Genomic DNA, 12867 nt, shown 5'->3' with positions numbered 1-12867 from the left:
TATTTCCTAGTGGCTGCAAGAATAACAAAAACAATGACTAACTAAAGTATAAAAGATAACTACTAACTACTACAATCAGAATACTCACTAAGTGAGCCTCTTTAGTGAATCTCTTATGAACTCAACTTTCTGCTATGAACTCAGGGTGTGATTTTACCAATCATAGATGTTAGTGCATACCAAGAAGTTGAAAACTGCTTTGTTTATAAAACTGAAATATGAAAGATACAATGGCTATCATTTCTCTCTTACTAACTCACTCCTCTGAAAGAGCATGTACGCCTTATTTATATCGGAAACTACAGCTAACTTTATCTAACAATGAACCCACTCCCATGCTAATAGGCGGGTGTTGATTTACTACAGTGTGAAATAAGAAATTATGGTCTGAGATAGAAACAGTTAAGTCTGTTTCATGTTGCAGAGAAAATACAGCATAATCAGTTAATCCTAAACCTACTCTTCTCCAGAAATGACATCGAAGAAAAGGAAACATTGAGATGAGGACATTGAAGCAAAGGAAATACAAAACAAAGAGAGGAGGACAAAAGGATCGAAATGATCAATCACTTCTGTGGAAGAAAATCAACCCAAGCAACCTCCAACATCTGCAAAATTAGGAATCCCAAAGTCAAAGCATTAACATCAAAACCAGAAGACACTAACCCAAATCTACTCCAAAACCCCTGCACCAAGCAAATGCTCAAGGCCAAAGAGGCACCAGCCCCACCTTCCAAATGCTTAGAGACAAACCCCCATAGAAATTAAGGCAAGGCCATAGAAAAAAGATGCAGCCCATGAAAGGAGCAGACTCAACGAGGGAAGAGACCACAAACACACACATAAACATTGCCTAAGGTCATCCAAACCTGATCAAAACTGAATCTAGGAAGATGCAGAGGATGTTGGCACAAGAAAAAATGGGAAAATACCGAAATCTATTTTTTCGGTATTTTCTATGTTCTAGTATTTTGCATTTTCGGAGGCCTCCGAGGCATTTCTGGGCTTCAGTGATGCCAAGGTGTAGCTAGGCTTAAACCTTCACCCATTGATGTAGAAATTTAGAAGATCTTTCAATAAATTCTGACGGTCATAACTTTCTAATCATAGCTCAAAATCACGAACCGTCAAAATTTCTAGATAGATCTTCTAAAGTTCTAAATTCAAAGGCTGAAGGTTTAAGCGTAGTTACACCTTCAAGTAGCTCGAAATCATGAACCGTCAGAATTTCTAGAAAGATCTTCTAGAGTTCTACATTCAATTGTCGAAGGTTTAAGCATAACTACACCTTCTTAGAACTGCTGAAGCCCAGAAATGCCTCGGAGGCCTCCGAAAATGCAAAATACTAGACCATAGAAAATACCAAAAAAAAAATTTCAGTATTTTCCCATTTTTTCTTGTGCCAACATCCTCTACATCATCCTAGACTGTGCTTTGATCAAAACCTATGCAAGAAAAACTAGAAATTGCTGCAAACCAAAATATTGGTCCCATTGCCAAAAGTCAGCAAAAGCCCCAAGATAAAGATGAGATAAGATAAATCTATTAATGTCCAACAAGAGACCAACAAGGGTCTAAAGGACTAAAAGATTACAACAAAGAGCACACCTCACAAAAGGAGCACTAAATGGTGACTGAGAAAGAGCAATACAAGGAAGAAAACATAGGAGAACACAAAATAGAGCAACACAAAAGGAACGAGGAGTCCTTCCCAAGCAAAAAGAAATCTAGCACCGAAGAATACGGTTCAGGGCAACCAAGGGTTCCAGACCATCTCTGAGAAAAGCTGAAGGAGTAGTGTCATTTCCTAGTGAGGCCATTACAGGGCCTCACTGATCTAGTGTGACTGGGGGCCTGAGTGTCAAGTGGCCGCTTCATGCCCCTAGTGGGGGATATGGGCACGAAAAAGTTGGTGATAAGCTGATCTAAAGCCTGACTCTGAGGGAAAAGGAGTTGTAACATATAGGCCCTAAGAGAACAGAACAATAACAAGAGCATAGTGATAAGTAAAACAAGCAATAGGCAATCTAAAGATTTAAATCTCTTGGCAGCAATGTTATCTTCAGAAAAAGGCACCAGCAAGGCCACCAAAAAGTGTAACAGCCCCACGACTACATGTCTACCTCATCTCCATCTACTCAATCATCCATCTCATCTATGTCTTCTTCTTCATCCCCTGCATCTGAAATCCTAGCATCACTGCCACTGCTCCTACTCTCCATTAGAAATTTTATAAAGGTCATTCTATTTACTAACTTAAATTAATAAGAGAAAAGAATCATGACATACAATCATTCAATGTCATGAATGAGTGCCACCGCTCCTACCCTCCATTAGAAATTTTATAAAGGTCATTCTATTTACTAACTTAAATTAATAAGAGAAAAGAATCATGACATACGATAATTCAATGTCATGAATGAGTCGATTGCAAGTAAAAGTATTGTAATTAATCTCATATATATACACATTGAAATGGGATTAACCCTAATCAGACAAGGATGCTTAGCATTCATTATTAAAAAATAGAAACTACAAAACATGGCCCTCTAAGATGACATGTCCAGCATTCAAACTGTCCATGTAAATATTGCAACATTAACAAAACTGATTGTAGAAGTTATACAGTAAGAAAGTACGTACAAGATAACATCATCCTTAAAGTGTGCTCTAGCAAGAGACACTAGGTATTGAAGGTAATTTTTATCATCTCCAAATGATCCATATTCATTCTCAACCTGAGGAATTGTGAAATAAACAAAGTAACATCTAAATATTCATGAGAGACAAAACCATCAGTTCTTTTAGATAAAACAAAGCTCAATATAAGAGTATGTTCATAACTTCATACTATCAATATAATCTTTAAAAGAGAAAAATACAAAACATTGTAAAATTCAAAGATTACAAAATGGAAAAGTAACTAGATTTAGAAATTAGAAAAATTTAATGAGCAAAAAAAAGACAATTTTAGTGGATAATATTGGTAAATAATTAATTGAACTTTACCTGAACCATTATAACAGGCCCTCCATTATTATAGAGAAGTGGAACAATTTTTGGAAATAAAACATCCCACCACCTCTTGACCTTCAAAATGCATTCAATGGATCAACAAGAGCAAAAACTCATGATTGCATTGTTGCTCAGTATTCATATCAAAGCTTCAAGCATAAATAAATAAATAAAAAGAAACCATTATGCTACACATACCAAATTGAGGAAGGATGGGTCTGATGATCTCAATTTAAGAGGTGGATTATGAGAAAGCAACCATGCAGGAAATCCCCCTAGATCCCATTCTGCCAGGAACATCCTTTTATTAACAATAAGTGTAAGAAACAGAAAAGGGAATTTGTAGCGGATAACACTACTTCTACAATGCCCCTCTAGAATGTGTAACTACAAGATTAATAAATTGCACAGCCAAATCAGTCACTTTTCTCAGCATTCTGAGAAAAATCATGATTGAAAATGGCATCCCTTTTGTTCACAAAGGAAAAGGTAGTTTAAAAGTTGTTAAGCAAAGGGAAACTTATCAAAAGAAAGTGGCGACTCTTAAAATTTCTCAGAATAGCAGCAAATAAAGTGCATCTTGTGTAAATGGCTAGGTTTCCAATCTTAGAAGGAACAAACGAACCTTTTAGGGAATGGAATAATTTATTTTGGACTATTATAGTTTGTCAAGTGCTGATCTTCAAACACACCAAAAAAATGTTTACAAAGAGAGCACAAATAGTTAGAAAAACATTTTGAATTAATTAGTAAGCATCATTAAATAGGTTAATATAAAATATTAGACAATTAAGACATATTCTACATATAAATATGGTACATGATTGAGAGAAAATACCATTTCAAAAAATTATTCTACTGACAGAAGAAAAATTCAAGTATAGATATCCCATAATTGTGACTCATAATGCTTAGTGTACTTCATAGAAATGATGGTTCTGCAAAGATCCCACAACCTAGTAAGATCATACAAGCTAAGAGAAAATTGCAGTCTCAATAGAGTTAAGAGTAATTTTTGGCTATAGAAAATTGTCCTAGCAATCAATTTGATTGCAGTAGGGATCGTACAAGGTATTGTGAAGCCTGTTACAAGCTAAATATGTGACTGCCACACAAAGAAATCAATTATTCAAGAAAAAAGAATGTGTCCAGCTTTGGCTGGAAAAGAATGAATTCAGGGAAAATGAAAAAGACAACCCTCTGAGGGGAACACATCGGAATGTATGTTTGTTGCTTTTTTTTTTGTTGAGGGAAAAAATGGCATTGATTGTAACATATACTGTGAAAGTGAAATAGACATAACTTATGATTGTAACATTCACTGTGTAAGTGAAATGGACATAACTAATGACTGTCTTTACAAAATTATAAATAGTGATACCTAATACCTACACAATATGTCTCATTGTTGAATTCCCTTTCCACCCACCTTAAAGACTAAACCAGAGACAATTCCATCTTTGTCCCAAAATTTTACAAATAAAAGAGAACCATGTGTTCCATTAGATAAGCTGATTGCTTTTGAAACACACAATAGTAAAGGGAAAACATCTCCCACAATAAACCACTTGCCAAATGTACTGTCATGAAACTCAATGTGCTTGATATATACATGATAAACTAGATTCTTCATCAACTTCAAGGCAACCTGATTGTCTCAAAAAGGTAGATTTGATGCATTCTAGGGAAATAGATTGCACAAAACTCAAAACAACTGAAAAGCACACGATTATACTGAGAGAGGGGGAATGGGGGTGGGCTTGAATCAGTATAATAACAACTTTGCCACTTTAAAAAAAATTATCCAAATAATTGCTTTAATAACCTTAGATGCTGAAATAAACAATTATGCACATAAATACAAGGTGATTTACGTGGAAATCCAATATGGGAGAAAACCACAACAAGTAAATGCTTTCTTATAAACTTGTTCTTTTACAGTGCTAGTTTTTAGGCTCCAACCTACTAGAGGCTACGACCTCTATATTTATGAGCACCGACTCACTGGAAGCTCCAACTCCCACACTTCGCAGGCTCCAACCTACTAGAAGCACTAACACCCACTGTTGTCTTCGTGAGCACCAACCCACTGCGCACAAACTATTCTTTCACCTAGGCGATGTTGTCGATAAAATGTATAGTGTAGCCGACGGGTAGAGTAGTATCCGAACGAGTGCGTAACGCTTGAGTCACCCCTTCGGAAAGGTATATGTACACGTCCGAGATGGACTTTGGAAGGAGTTATAATCATTGATCATTGTAGTCATTGTAATCGGATTGTAATCTGCAAGTGTATACATGAATAAAGTACCTGTTCTGAATTGAATCGCGTTATACATGTGTTGAACTTCTTACCCTATGCGGTAAACTTTTGGCGCCGTTACCAGATGAACCTGGAATGAAGGAATGATATGAAGATTGATGTCGAATTTGCCAAACAAAGATTGGAATAAGGTGAAAGATAAGAATGAACTAAGTACAGCAAAAGAAATTTTAATTTTAACACAGCAAGCAGAACGCAGACAAAGACTTCAACAGATTGTCGAGGAGCACCGAAGGGGTGAAGAGGCACAGACGGAGGGAGTGCACTCACCTAGTAGGCCGAGGAGTGCCAAGGAATTGCTGGAAGAAACTCGACAACGCTTGAATTTGGTGGAGGAAACAAGGGAAGAATTCCTTAACTTGTATACGCCGAGGGGAGAGTGTCCGAACGAAAGGGAAGCAACTCGCACGGCTCGAAGTGCCGAGGGAGCACGAGCGTGGAGGGATCTCTTCATTCCCGATACACCAGACGAACGAATACAGGTGAAGAATAGAACGTCACTTGAAGACTTGTCACCAAACAACGCAGTTGTTGGAAACAAGATTGTTGTCCAGAACAGCGCGGGAACACAGAACAGCACGGGAGTCCTGAACAGCGCGGGAACACAAAACAGTGTGAGAGTTCAAAACAACGCGGGAACACAGAACAACGCTGGAGTCCAGAACAGCGCGGGAACACAGTACAACGCGGGAGTTCAGAATAGCGCAGGAACACAGAACAGTGCAGGAGTCCAGAACAACACGGGAGCTCAGAACAGCGCGGGTACACAAGTACCTCAGAATCCAAGACAAGTAACGATGGCTGGCCCTAAAGAAAAGTTACCCAAGTTTCACGGTGATGGTTCAGCAGCCCTATCAGACATTGTAAAACGTGTGAAACCATATGGATGGAAAATGGTGTGACGGATGAGGATGATTGGGTAAAACAATTTCCAACGACCCTACGGGGTGTGGCGATAGACTGGTTTTCTGACACTAGTCCTCAAAAATTTAATACATGGGAGAATGTTAAAAAAGAATGTCGCAGAATTTAGATTACTCCGAGATGATAATGAAATAGTGGCAGAAATCTACAGAACCAAACAAGGAAAGAATGAGACAGTTCGAACCTATGCCAGGCGACTGAAAGAATTGATCGGAAAGATGGAGAGTCAACCAGTGGATGGGTTGAAAAAATGGTGGTTCGTGGAGGGGCTACGGCCGGCTCTTAAAAAGAAAATGAAGATTGTACCACCGTCGTACACCGATGCATATACCCATGCCATGGATTTAGAAAGCGAACAGAAGACGAGTAAGAAGAAGAAACATAAGTCCTCTGATTCAGATGATTCATCCTCAGAGAGTAGTAGTAGTGATGAGGAATCAAACAAGAAGGTGAAAGCGCTACAGAAAGACATGCTGCGGATGATGAAAGAATTCAAAAATTTGAAAAAGAATCCAGATACAGTAAAAGGAGAACTGTGGTGTACAGATTGCAAGGAGGACGGCCATACGAAGGGTTCATGCTCGAAGAAGAAGTTTTGTGACATTTGCCAGGTGGCAGGGCATTCTCTAAAAGAGTGCCCGTTTAACTTGAAAGCAAAGGGACACCAGCAGGTGTTACTCACGTAGGAAGCGTCGAACAATAGCAACAACACGGGCAATGATGCAACTTCAGGTGGCTATCGAAACAATAATAGACGCGGATGGGGTGGAAACAATAACAATAACAATGGAGGCTGGAGTAGAATACAATATGATGCGAGTGGACGACCGATGATACAGTGTCGGGCATGTTATCTTTGGGGTCACTTCGCGAGGGACTGTACTATGAAGGAGGCGCCGCAACTACTGTGCAGATGGTGTGGTCCGGGGGACCATGAAGATTCAAAATGTCCAAAGCAAGGCGTAAATTTATTAAGTGTTGAAACATGTGATGAAAATGTGTTGGCCATCACGCGGGAACAGGCGAGGAAAGCAAAATATTTGAATGCGGAAGAAGAGAAGGATAGGTTACAAAAAGCCCGAACGTAGATAGAGAAGCAGATGAGAGCGGAGAAGTCACAAGTAAAAGACACTGCTGAAACTTCGAAAAGAAACTTGGCAAAACAAGACATGGTGAAACAAATAATGCAAACGGAAGTACCAATTAAATTAAATGATCTTCTCACCATGCCACAGCTGCGTACAACTATCATAAATATGACTCCGTCCCCGAGAGTAACGGAGGAAGCAAAGGATAGTATGGAAACAACCACAGCAGCAGCAACAGAACCGATGTTATTAGCACTTACGACAAGTAGACATCCAGCACTCGTGGAGATGGGCATTTTGGGTACGGTGCTAACAGATACAATAGTAGACGGAGGATCGGGAGTGAATGTGATGCCGGAAGATATCTGGAAAAAACTTGGACAACCAACACTATGGCCACCCACCTTCCAGTTACTTACAGCAGATCAACATGGGATAAAACCCTTGGGCATTCTAATGACGCAGCCGGTAACAATTGGGACACAACCATTTTTACTGGATTTTTTGTTATTCCATTAAAGAGAAGAGGGTACGACGCCATCCTAGGACGAGGGTGGCTGGTGCAAGCTAAGGTAAAGCATGATTGGAAAAGGAACACCCTGTCAATGGAGAAGGGAGGTAGGAGATTTATAATCGATTTGCATACACAGATGGTAGGAGAAGAAGCCGCGTCGTCGGACTCAGAAGGCAGCGGCGAGAGTGATGACGAAGGGAAAAAGAAGATGGAACCAGATGATGAAGGGGTGCTGAGAATAGGAGGGTCAACTAATGACGACCTAGATTTAGTAAACGGATTGCTATATTGGCAAATAGAAGATTATGAGGTATTTCCAAGCTGCAATATTTTGAGTATCAAGGAAGGAAATGAAGGCCATGAGTTTCCGAAGGAGTACAGTGAACTGAAGGAGGGAGAAGCGCAGGTGGATGAAACACCTGCCCATATGTTCAGTAAAGATAAAACAATAAAGTATGAAGAACCAACAGTGAAAGCAATGAACTTGGGTTATGAGGAAAATCCGAAGAACATTTTTGTAGGAGACGATTGGAACCCAGTATTAAAGGCAACAGCATTCAGAATATTTATGGAGTACAAGGATGTTTTTGCTTGGACGTATAAGGACTTAAAAGGAGTACCACCAGAGCTATGTGTCCACCGAATACCATTAATTGAAGGTGCGGTACTCATACGAAAGCGGCCATACCAAAGGAATAAGAACTATGCAGCATGGGCCGTGGAAGTTGCACAAAATAGGTGGAAGGTATGGCGTCAGAAACGTTTAAAATTAAACAGATTTCAACCTGGTCAGTTAGTACTAAAGTATAATGGACGAAATGAAATAAGGCTTGGAAAATTTAAAGTTAAATGGGTTGGACCGTATAAGATACGGGAAATTGGATATAACGGAGCAATTAAATTGTGGACACTGGACGGAAAAGAAATACCAGATGCCGTAAATGGATCAAAGTTGAAAATATATAGGGAAAGGAAGGATCCTCCGTGCGCAAGGGAATGAATGAAGAAAAGATATCTGTAAATAATGTAAATAACGTACATATGTATAATATTAAAGCCGAATATAGTTAAAAAATCAAGTGATAAACTGTAAAAGTATGAAGTGATAAAATGAAAGATGAAGCATAAAACGTATTGGAATTCTGGAGGAACAAAAGCCTATAGTACGACTAAAGAAAACATCATCAGATGAAAAGTATGCAGAAAATGGAGCAAAATAACAAAATGATAATAGAGGGAGAAAATTTTAATAAAGTGAGTTCAGAAATAATTGAAAAAGGAGTCCTTAATGACCGTACAGCCTTCCTTTATGACCGTATGGACTCGAGCTTTGTAATACAAAGTTAAAAATATATATAATACTATACTACCTTAAAGTAATAAAGTTGTAAATTATGAAAAGAAAGGACCGTACGGCTTGAAAGAAAACACATTGTAAAAGGATGACCGTACGACCTGAAAAACTCGCATAGGCTGGAGATATAAGCCCGTACTGTGGTACCGTACGGTAAAGAGTAGTGATCGTACAGCCTTGAGGTTTTTTGTTTAGTTTATAAATGAAACCGTACTAGACCGTACCGTACGGAAGATAGACCGTACGACTTCTGGTGAAAAGACCATACCGTATGGTGGAATAGCAAAGGATACCAAAAAAACTGTACGGTCCTAAGGCAAGTTGAAACACAAAGAATCATTGATGTTCGTACGGCCCAGAACAGGACATAAGCAAGGAATAGCGTAAGAAGACCGTACAGATTGGGCAACCAGAGGAAAGGGAAGAAGAAGGTCATACAACGTACAGCAAGGGAGAAGCTAGGACAGCCGTACGAAGGGTATCAGGAAAGGAAGAGGAATTGCTGTAGCCGATTCACAAAGTAGGTCTGCAGGAAAGAGGAAGTGAAAGAGGATGTGGAAAAACAAAAAACAAAAAAAAAAACGACAGATTGAAACAGTTCGGAATGAGTAATGCATGATGCCAAAGGGAAGGGTAGACATAAGCAGTTGCCAGAAAGAGTGTGGAATTGGAAAAAAATGACAAAAATGGTGTGTTCCGTGCAATTTTGTGTGGGTTTCGGAGTGCTAATTTAGTCTTCGCGGTGAGGGGCGCCGCCCCTCGACCCCGCCCTGTATTGCGATAGGGAGCTCACCTGGGGCTGCCCCAGGACCCCACGAGGGCGCTGCCCCCTAGAACCCCAGTCGTTGCGGATATTAGTCATGGGAAGTGTGACCAGTTGATGAGACCTAGAGCTGCTGCTGTAGGCATGAGTGTTTGTGTGTCAAAGGAGGCACTTGGAGTAGGTGTTGGGCATGAGGCTGTCTTGGTGGATGCGTAGAGAGCTCGAGAGGAGCTGATCATCCAGTTGAAGGTAGTATGGCGACACTTGGCTCAGTGTAACCAGGAGTTGGAAACAGATAAAGTAGCATGGGTGGCTATCAACGTCAACTAAGGAGATAGTATTGTGTTAGCAGAGGCTACAGATGCAACGTGGGTTGGAGACCAATTTGGTGCAAGCATAGGATGAATGTGAAAGTGATGCGACAGAAACAGATCTATCTTGTTGTAGTTAGTCAATTAATGTATTTTGTTGTTAATTTGTCTCAGATATTTTGTAATTGTCGTCCAGAGACGACCTTTCTTTTGGGGGGGGATGATGTTGTCAGTAAAATGTATAGTGTAGCCGACGGGTAGAGTAGTATCCGAACGGGCGCGTGACGCTTGAGACACCCCTTCGGAAAGGTATATGTACACGTCCGAGATGGACTTTGGAAGGAGTTATAATTATTGATCATTGTAGTCATTGTAATCGGATTGCAATCTGCAAGTGCATACATGAATAAAGTACCTGTTCTGAATTGAATCGCGTTATACATGTGTTGAACTTCTTACCCTATGCGGTAAACAGGTGATGTTGCATACTCAACTGATGATGGATTCTTTCTTATCACAATTTCTTCTCTTGAAACCAATATGTATATCTGCATTAAATTCACATTCACTTCTGCAAACACCCTTCCTTATATTGTAGTCAACGGAGAAGCAATCAATTGCTATTAAGCACATATTATTTTTATTCATACTTTGCTCTTCTCTTTCTTTGCTCTTCTATCCTTCTTATTTTTTCTATTATTCTTTTTCTCAACTTTAACTTTTATCTATGCATACTCATATATATATATATCCAATCTGATTTTATAAATGCATATTACTTTACACTTTTCTTCTCTTCCTTATTTTCATTCACCGCACTTACATTTGACTCCTGTTTTGTGTTCACCACACTTTCTCACTTATTTTTCTCTGTATTATATATTCTTTTTGGCAAATGATTTTCTCATTTTTATATCTTTAGAAATTGAGTCCATTTGACTTTTCAATTACGAATGAGTGTGACTTTTCTTTAGATAAAATATTTTATTACTTATATAATTCCCATTTTTAAATTGTACCTACCATAATCAATTTTAATATCTTGTGTAGCCTTTCAAAATTCTGAAGAGGAATTGTAGCAGTGACTTATTGAAGCTTCTCTTCTGAATGCTAGTGATTAACATATCTGCGTATATGGTCCTCGGGCTGCCATCATTAGGTCATATGTATATATGTTGTCACCATATATTTGTTCACTGCAACACTTCCTCCATGTTCTACACAATCAAGATGATATGGAGCCCATTCAACCACTGAGTTGGAACTACACCAATATATGGTATATGGTTTATTAAAATCAACGACACTTTCATTGACGTTGTTCCTTGTATCAATTGATATTATTATTGCTGTGTATGTTTGACGTTGCCTACATATGCTTCGATCCCTTCTGGTCTTCCTGTTGTTATTATCATCCTGTTGACAACCAATATTCTGTCTGAGATCACAGTTTTTTGTTCGTACTATTTTCCCTTCCTTGCAATCATTGTTTGGCAACATTGGAAGACTCAACGCGGTATGCAGAGTATCGTTCCAATATATTGATGTGTTCCCGATAAATATTCTTGACTTTTACCCACGTTAGATACTCTAAACAATATCCTTTGATGACATGCTAATGTTCTTCTCCTTTCCATCAAAGGTAGGTATCGTCCTCCTCTTTGTCCTTTATATATGCAGTACACTGTGCTTGCAGTTCTTAAACTAATCACAGTTTTATGTACTGCAGATGTGTGTAGCACACCACCATTCCTTTCACAATAGACCCGCTTTCTTCAATCTGCTATTGTTTCAAATAAACATCAATTGCTTTTTGTTAATGATATGGTCTTCTAACTGTAGCTTAAGCACCTCTCACATATGCTCTTAATATAATGAAAGATTGCCTTTGATATCATAGTCACTTTAGTGTCTCTGCACCTATGTATCACAGAGATAGTGACTGAAAACATATTAATTGATTCCCTTTGTCAAGACTTATAAACTGATTGTTATCAATATCTGTTAATAACTTATTTTTTATTCTTATTATTGCATACTTTTCACACTAAGAAAGTTGCACCATACTTGTTCCACGTCTATCACATACTGTGTGGTTGAGAATATCTTCAATACAAGCACTACTACATGGACTTGGGTCATTACGTTGAGTAGCATCTCATCAAATCTTCCGTATGATTTCATATGGCCTTTTCTATTCTCTCATTGATGTATATCTGTCTCTGCCTGGATCTCTATATTTATAATTCTGTTACAGCAGGAAGGATCTCTGTTGTGATTTTTATTTATGTTGTCTATAATACTATATCACTGTTTCCTTTTATCAATCTTATATCCATACCTCTTCCATACATGTCTTTGGCTTGTTGTCCCTTTGACATTGATAGTTCTTATAGCTTTGTTCACTTTCATGAACTCCTCTAACATCAATGACAATACTTCCATCAATCTCCCCCTTTGTCATTGATGCCAATACTTCTTTATCTCTCTTCCCTTTGACATCAATGGCAAAGGGACAACTATCAAAACTTAGTCACCTTATGCTCCCCCTATGAGAGATTCTTCAATGTTCCTG

The 12867-nt window shown here is 38.7% G+C and overlaps 1 protein-coding gene across 9 annotated transcripts in view; it reads right to left on the bottom strand.

The window, feature by feature from the left end:
* BGAL17 (beta-galactosidase 17) overlaps nt 1-12867 on the bottom strand; it is a 271275-nt gene that overhangs the window by 188647 nt on the left and 69761 nt on the right. For all 9 annotated transcript variants that reach the window (XM_089821450.1, XM_089821424.1, XM_089821433.1 and 6 more), the window contains exons 4-6: nt 3214-3302; nt 3010-3090; nt 2644-2738 (exon numbers count right to left, since the gene is read on the bottom strand). In XM_089821450.1, coding sequence (XP_089677576.1) covers nt 2644-2738; nt 3010-3090; nt 3214-3302 — 265 coding nt within the window. The remainder of the gene's footprint in view (nt 1-2643; nt 2739-3009; nt 3091-3213; nt 3303-12867) is intronic.

Source organism: Cupressus sempervirens, chromosome 1, assembly GCF_028749045.1.
Source record: "Cupressus sempervirens isolate cs-2001-9-10 chromosome 1, ASM2874904v1, whole genome shotgun sequence".
Taxonomy (NCBI): Eukaryota; Viridiplantae; Streptophyta; class Pinopsida; order Cupressales; family Cupressaceae; genus Cupressus; species Cupressus sempervirens.
This window is presented reverse-complemented; position numbering and strand designations above follow the sequence as displayed.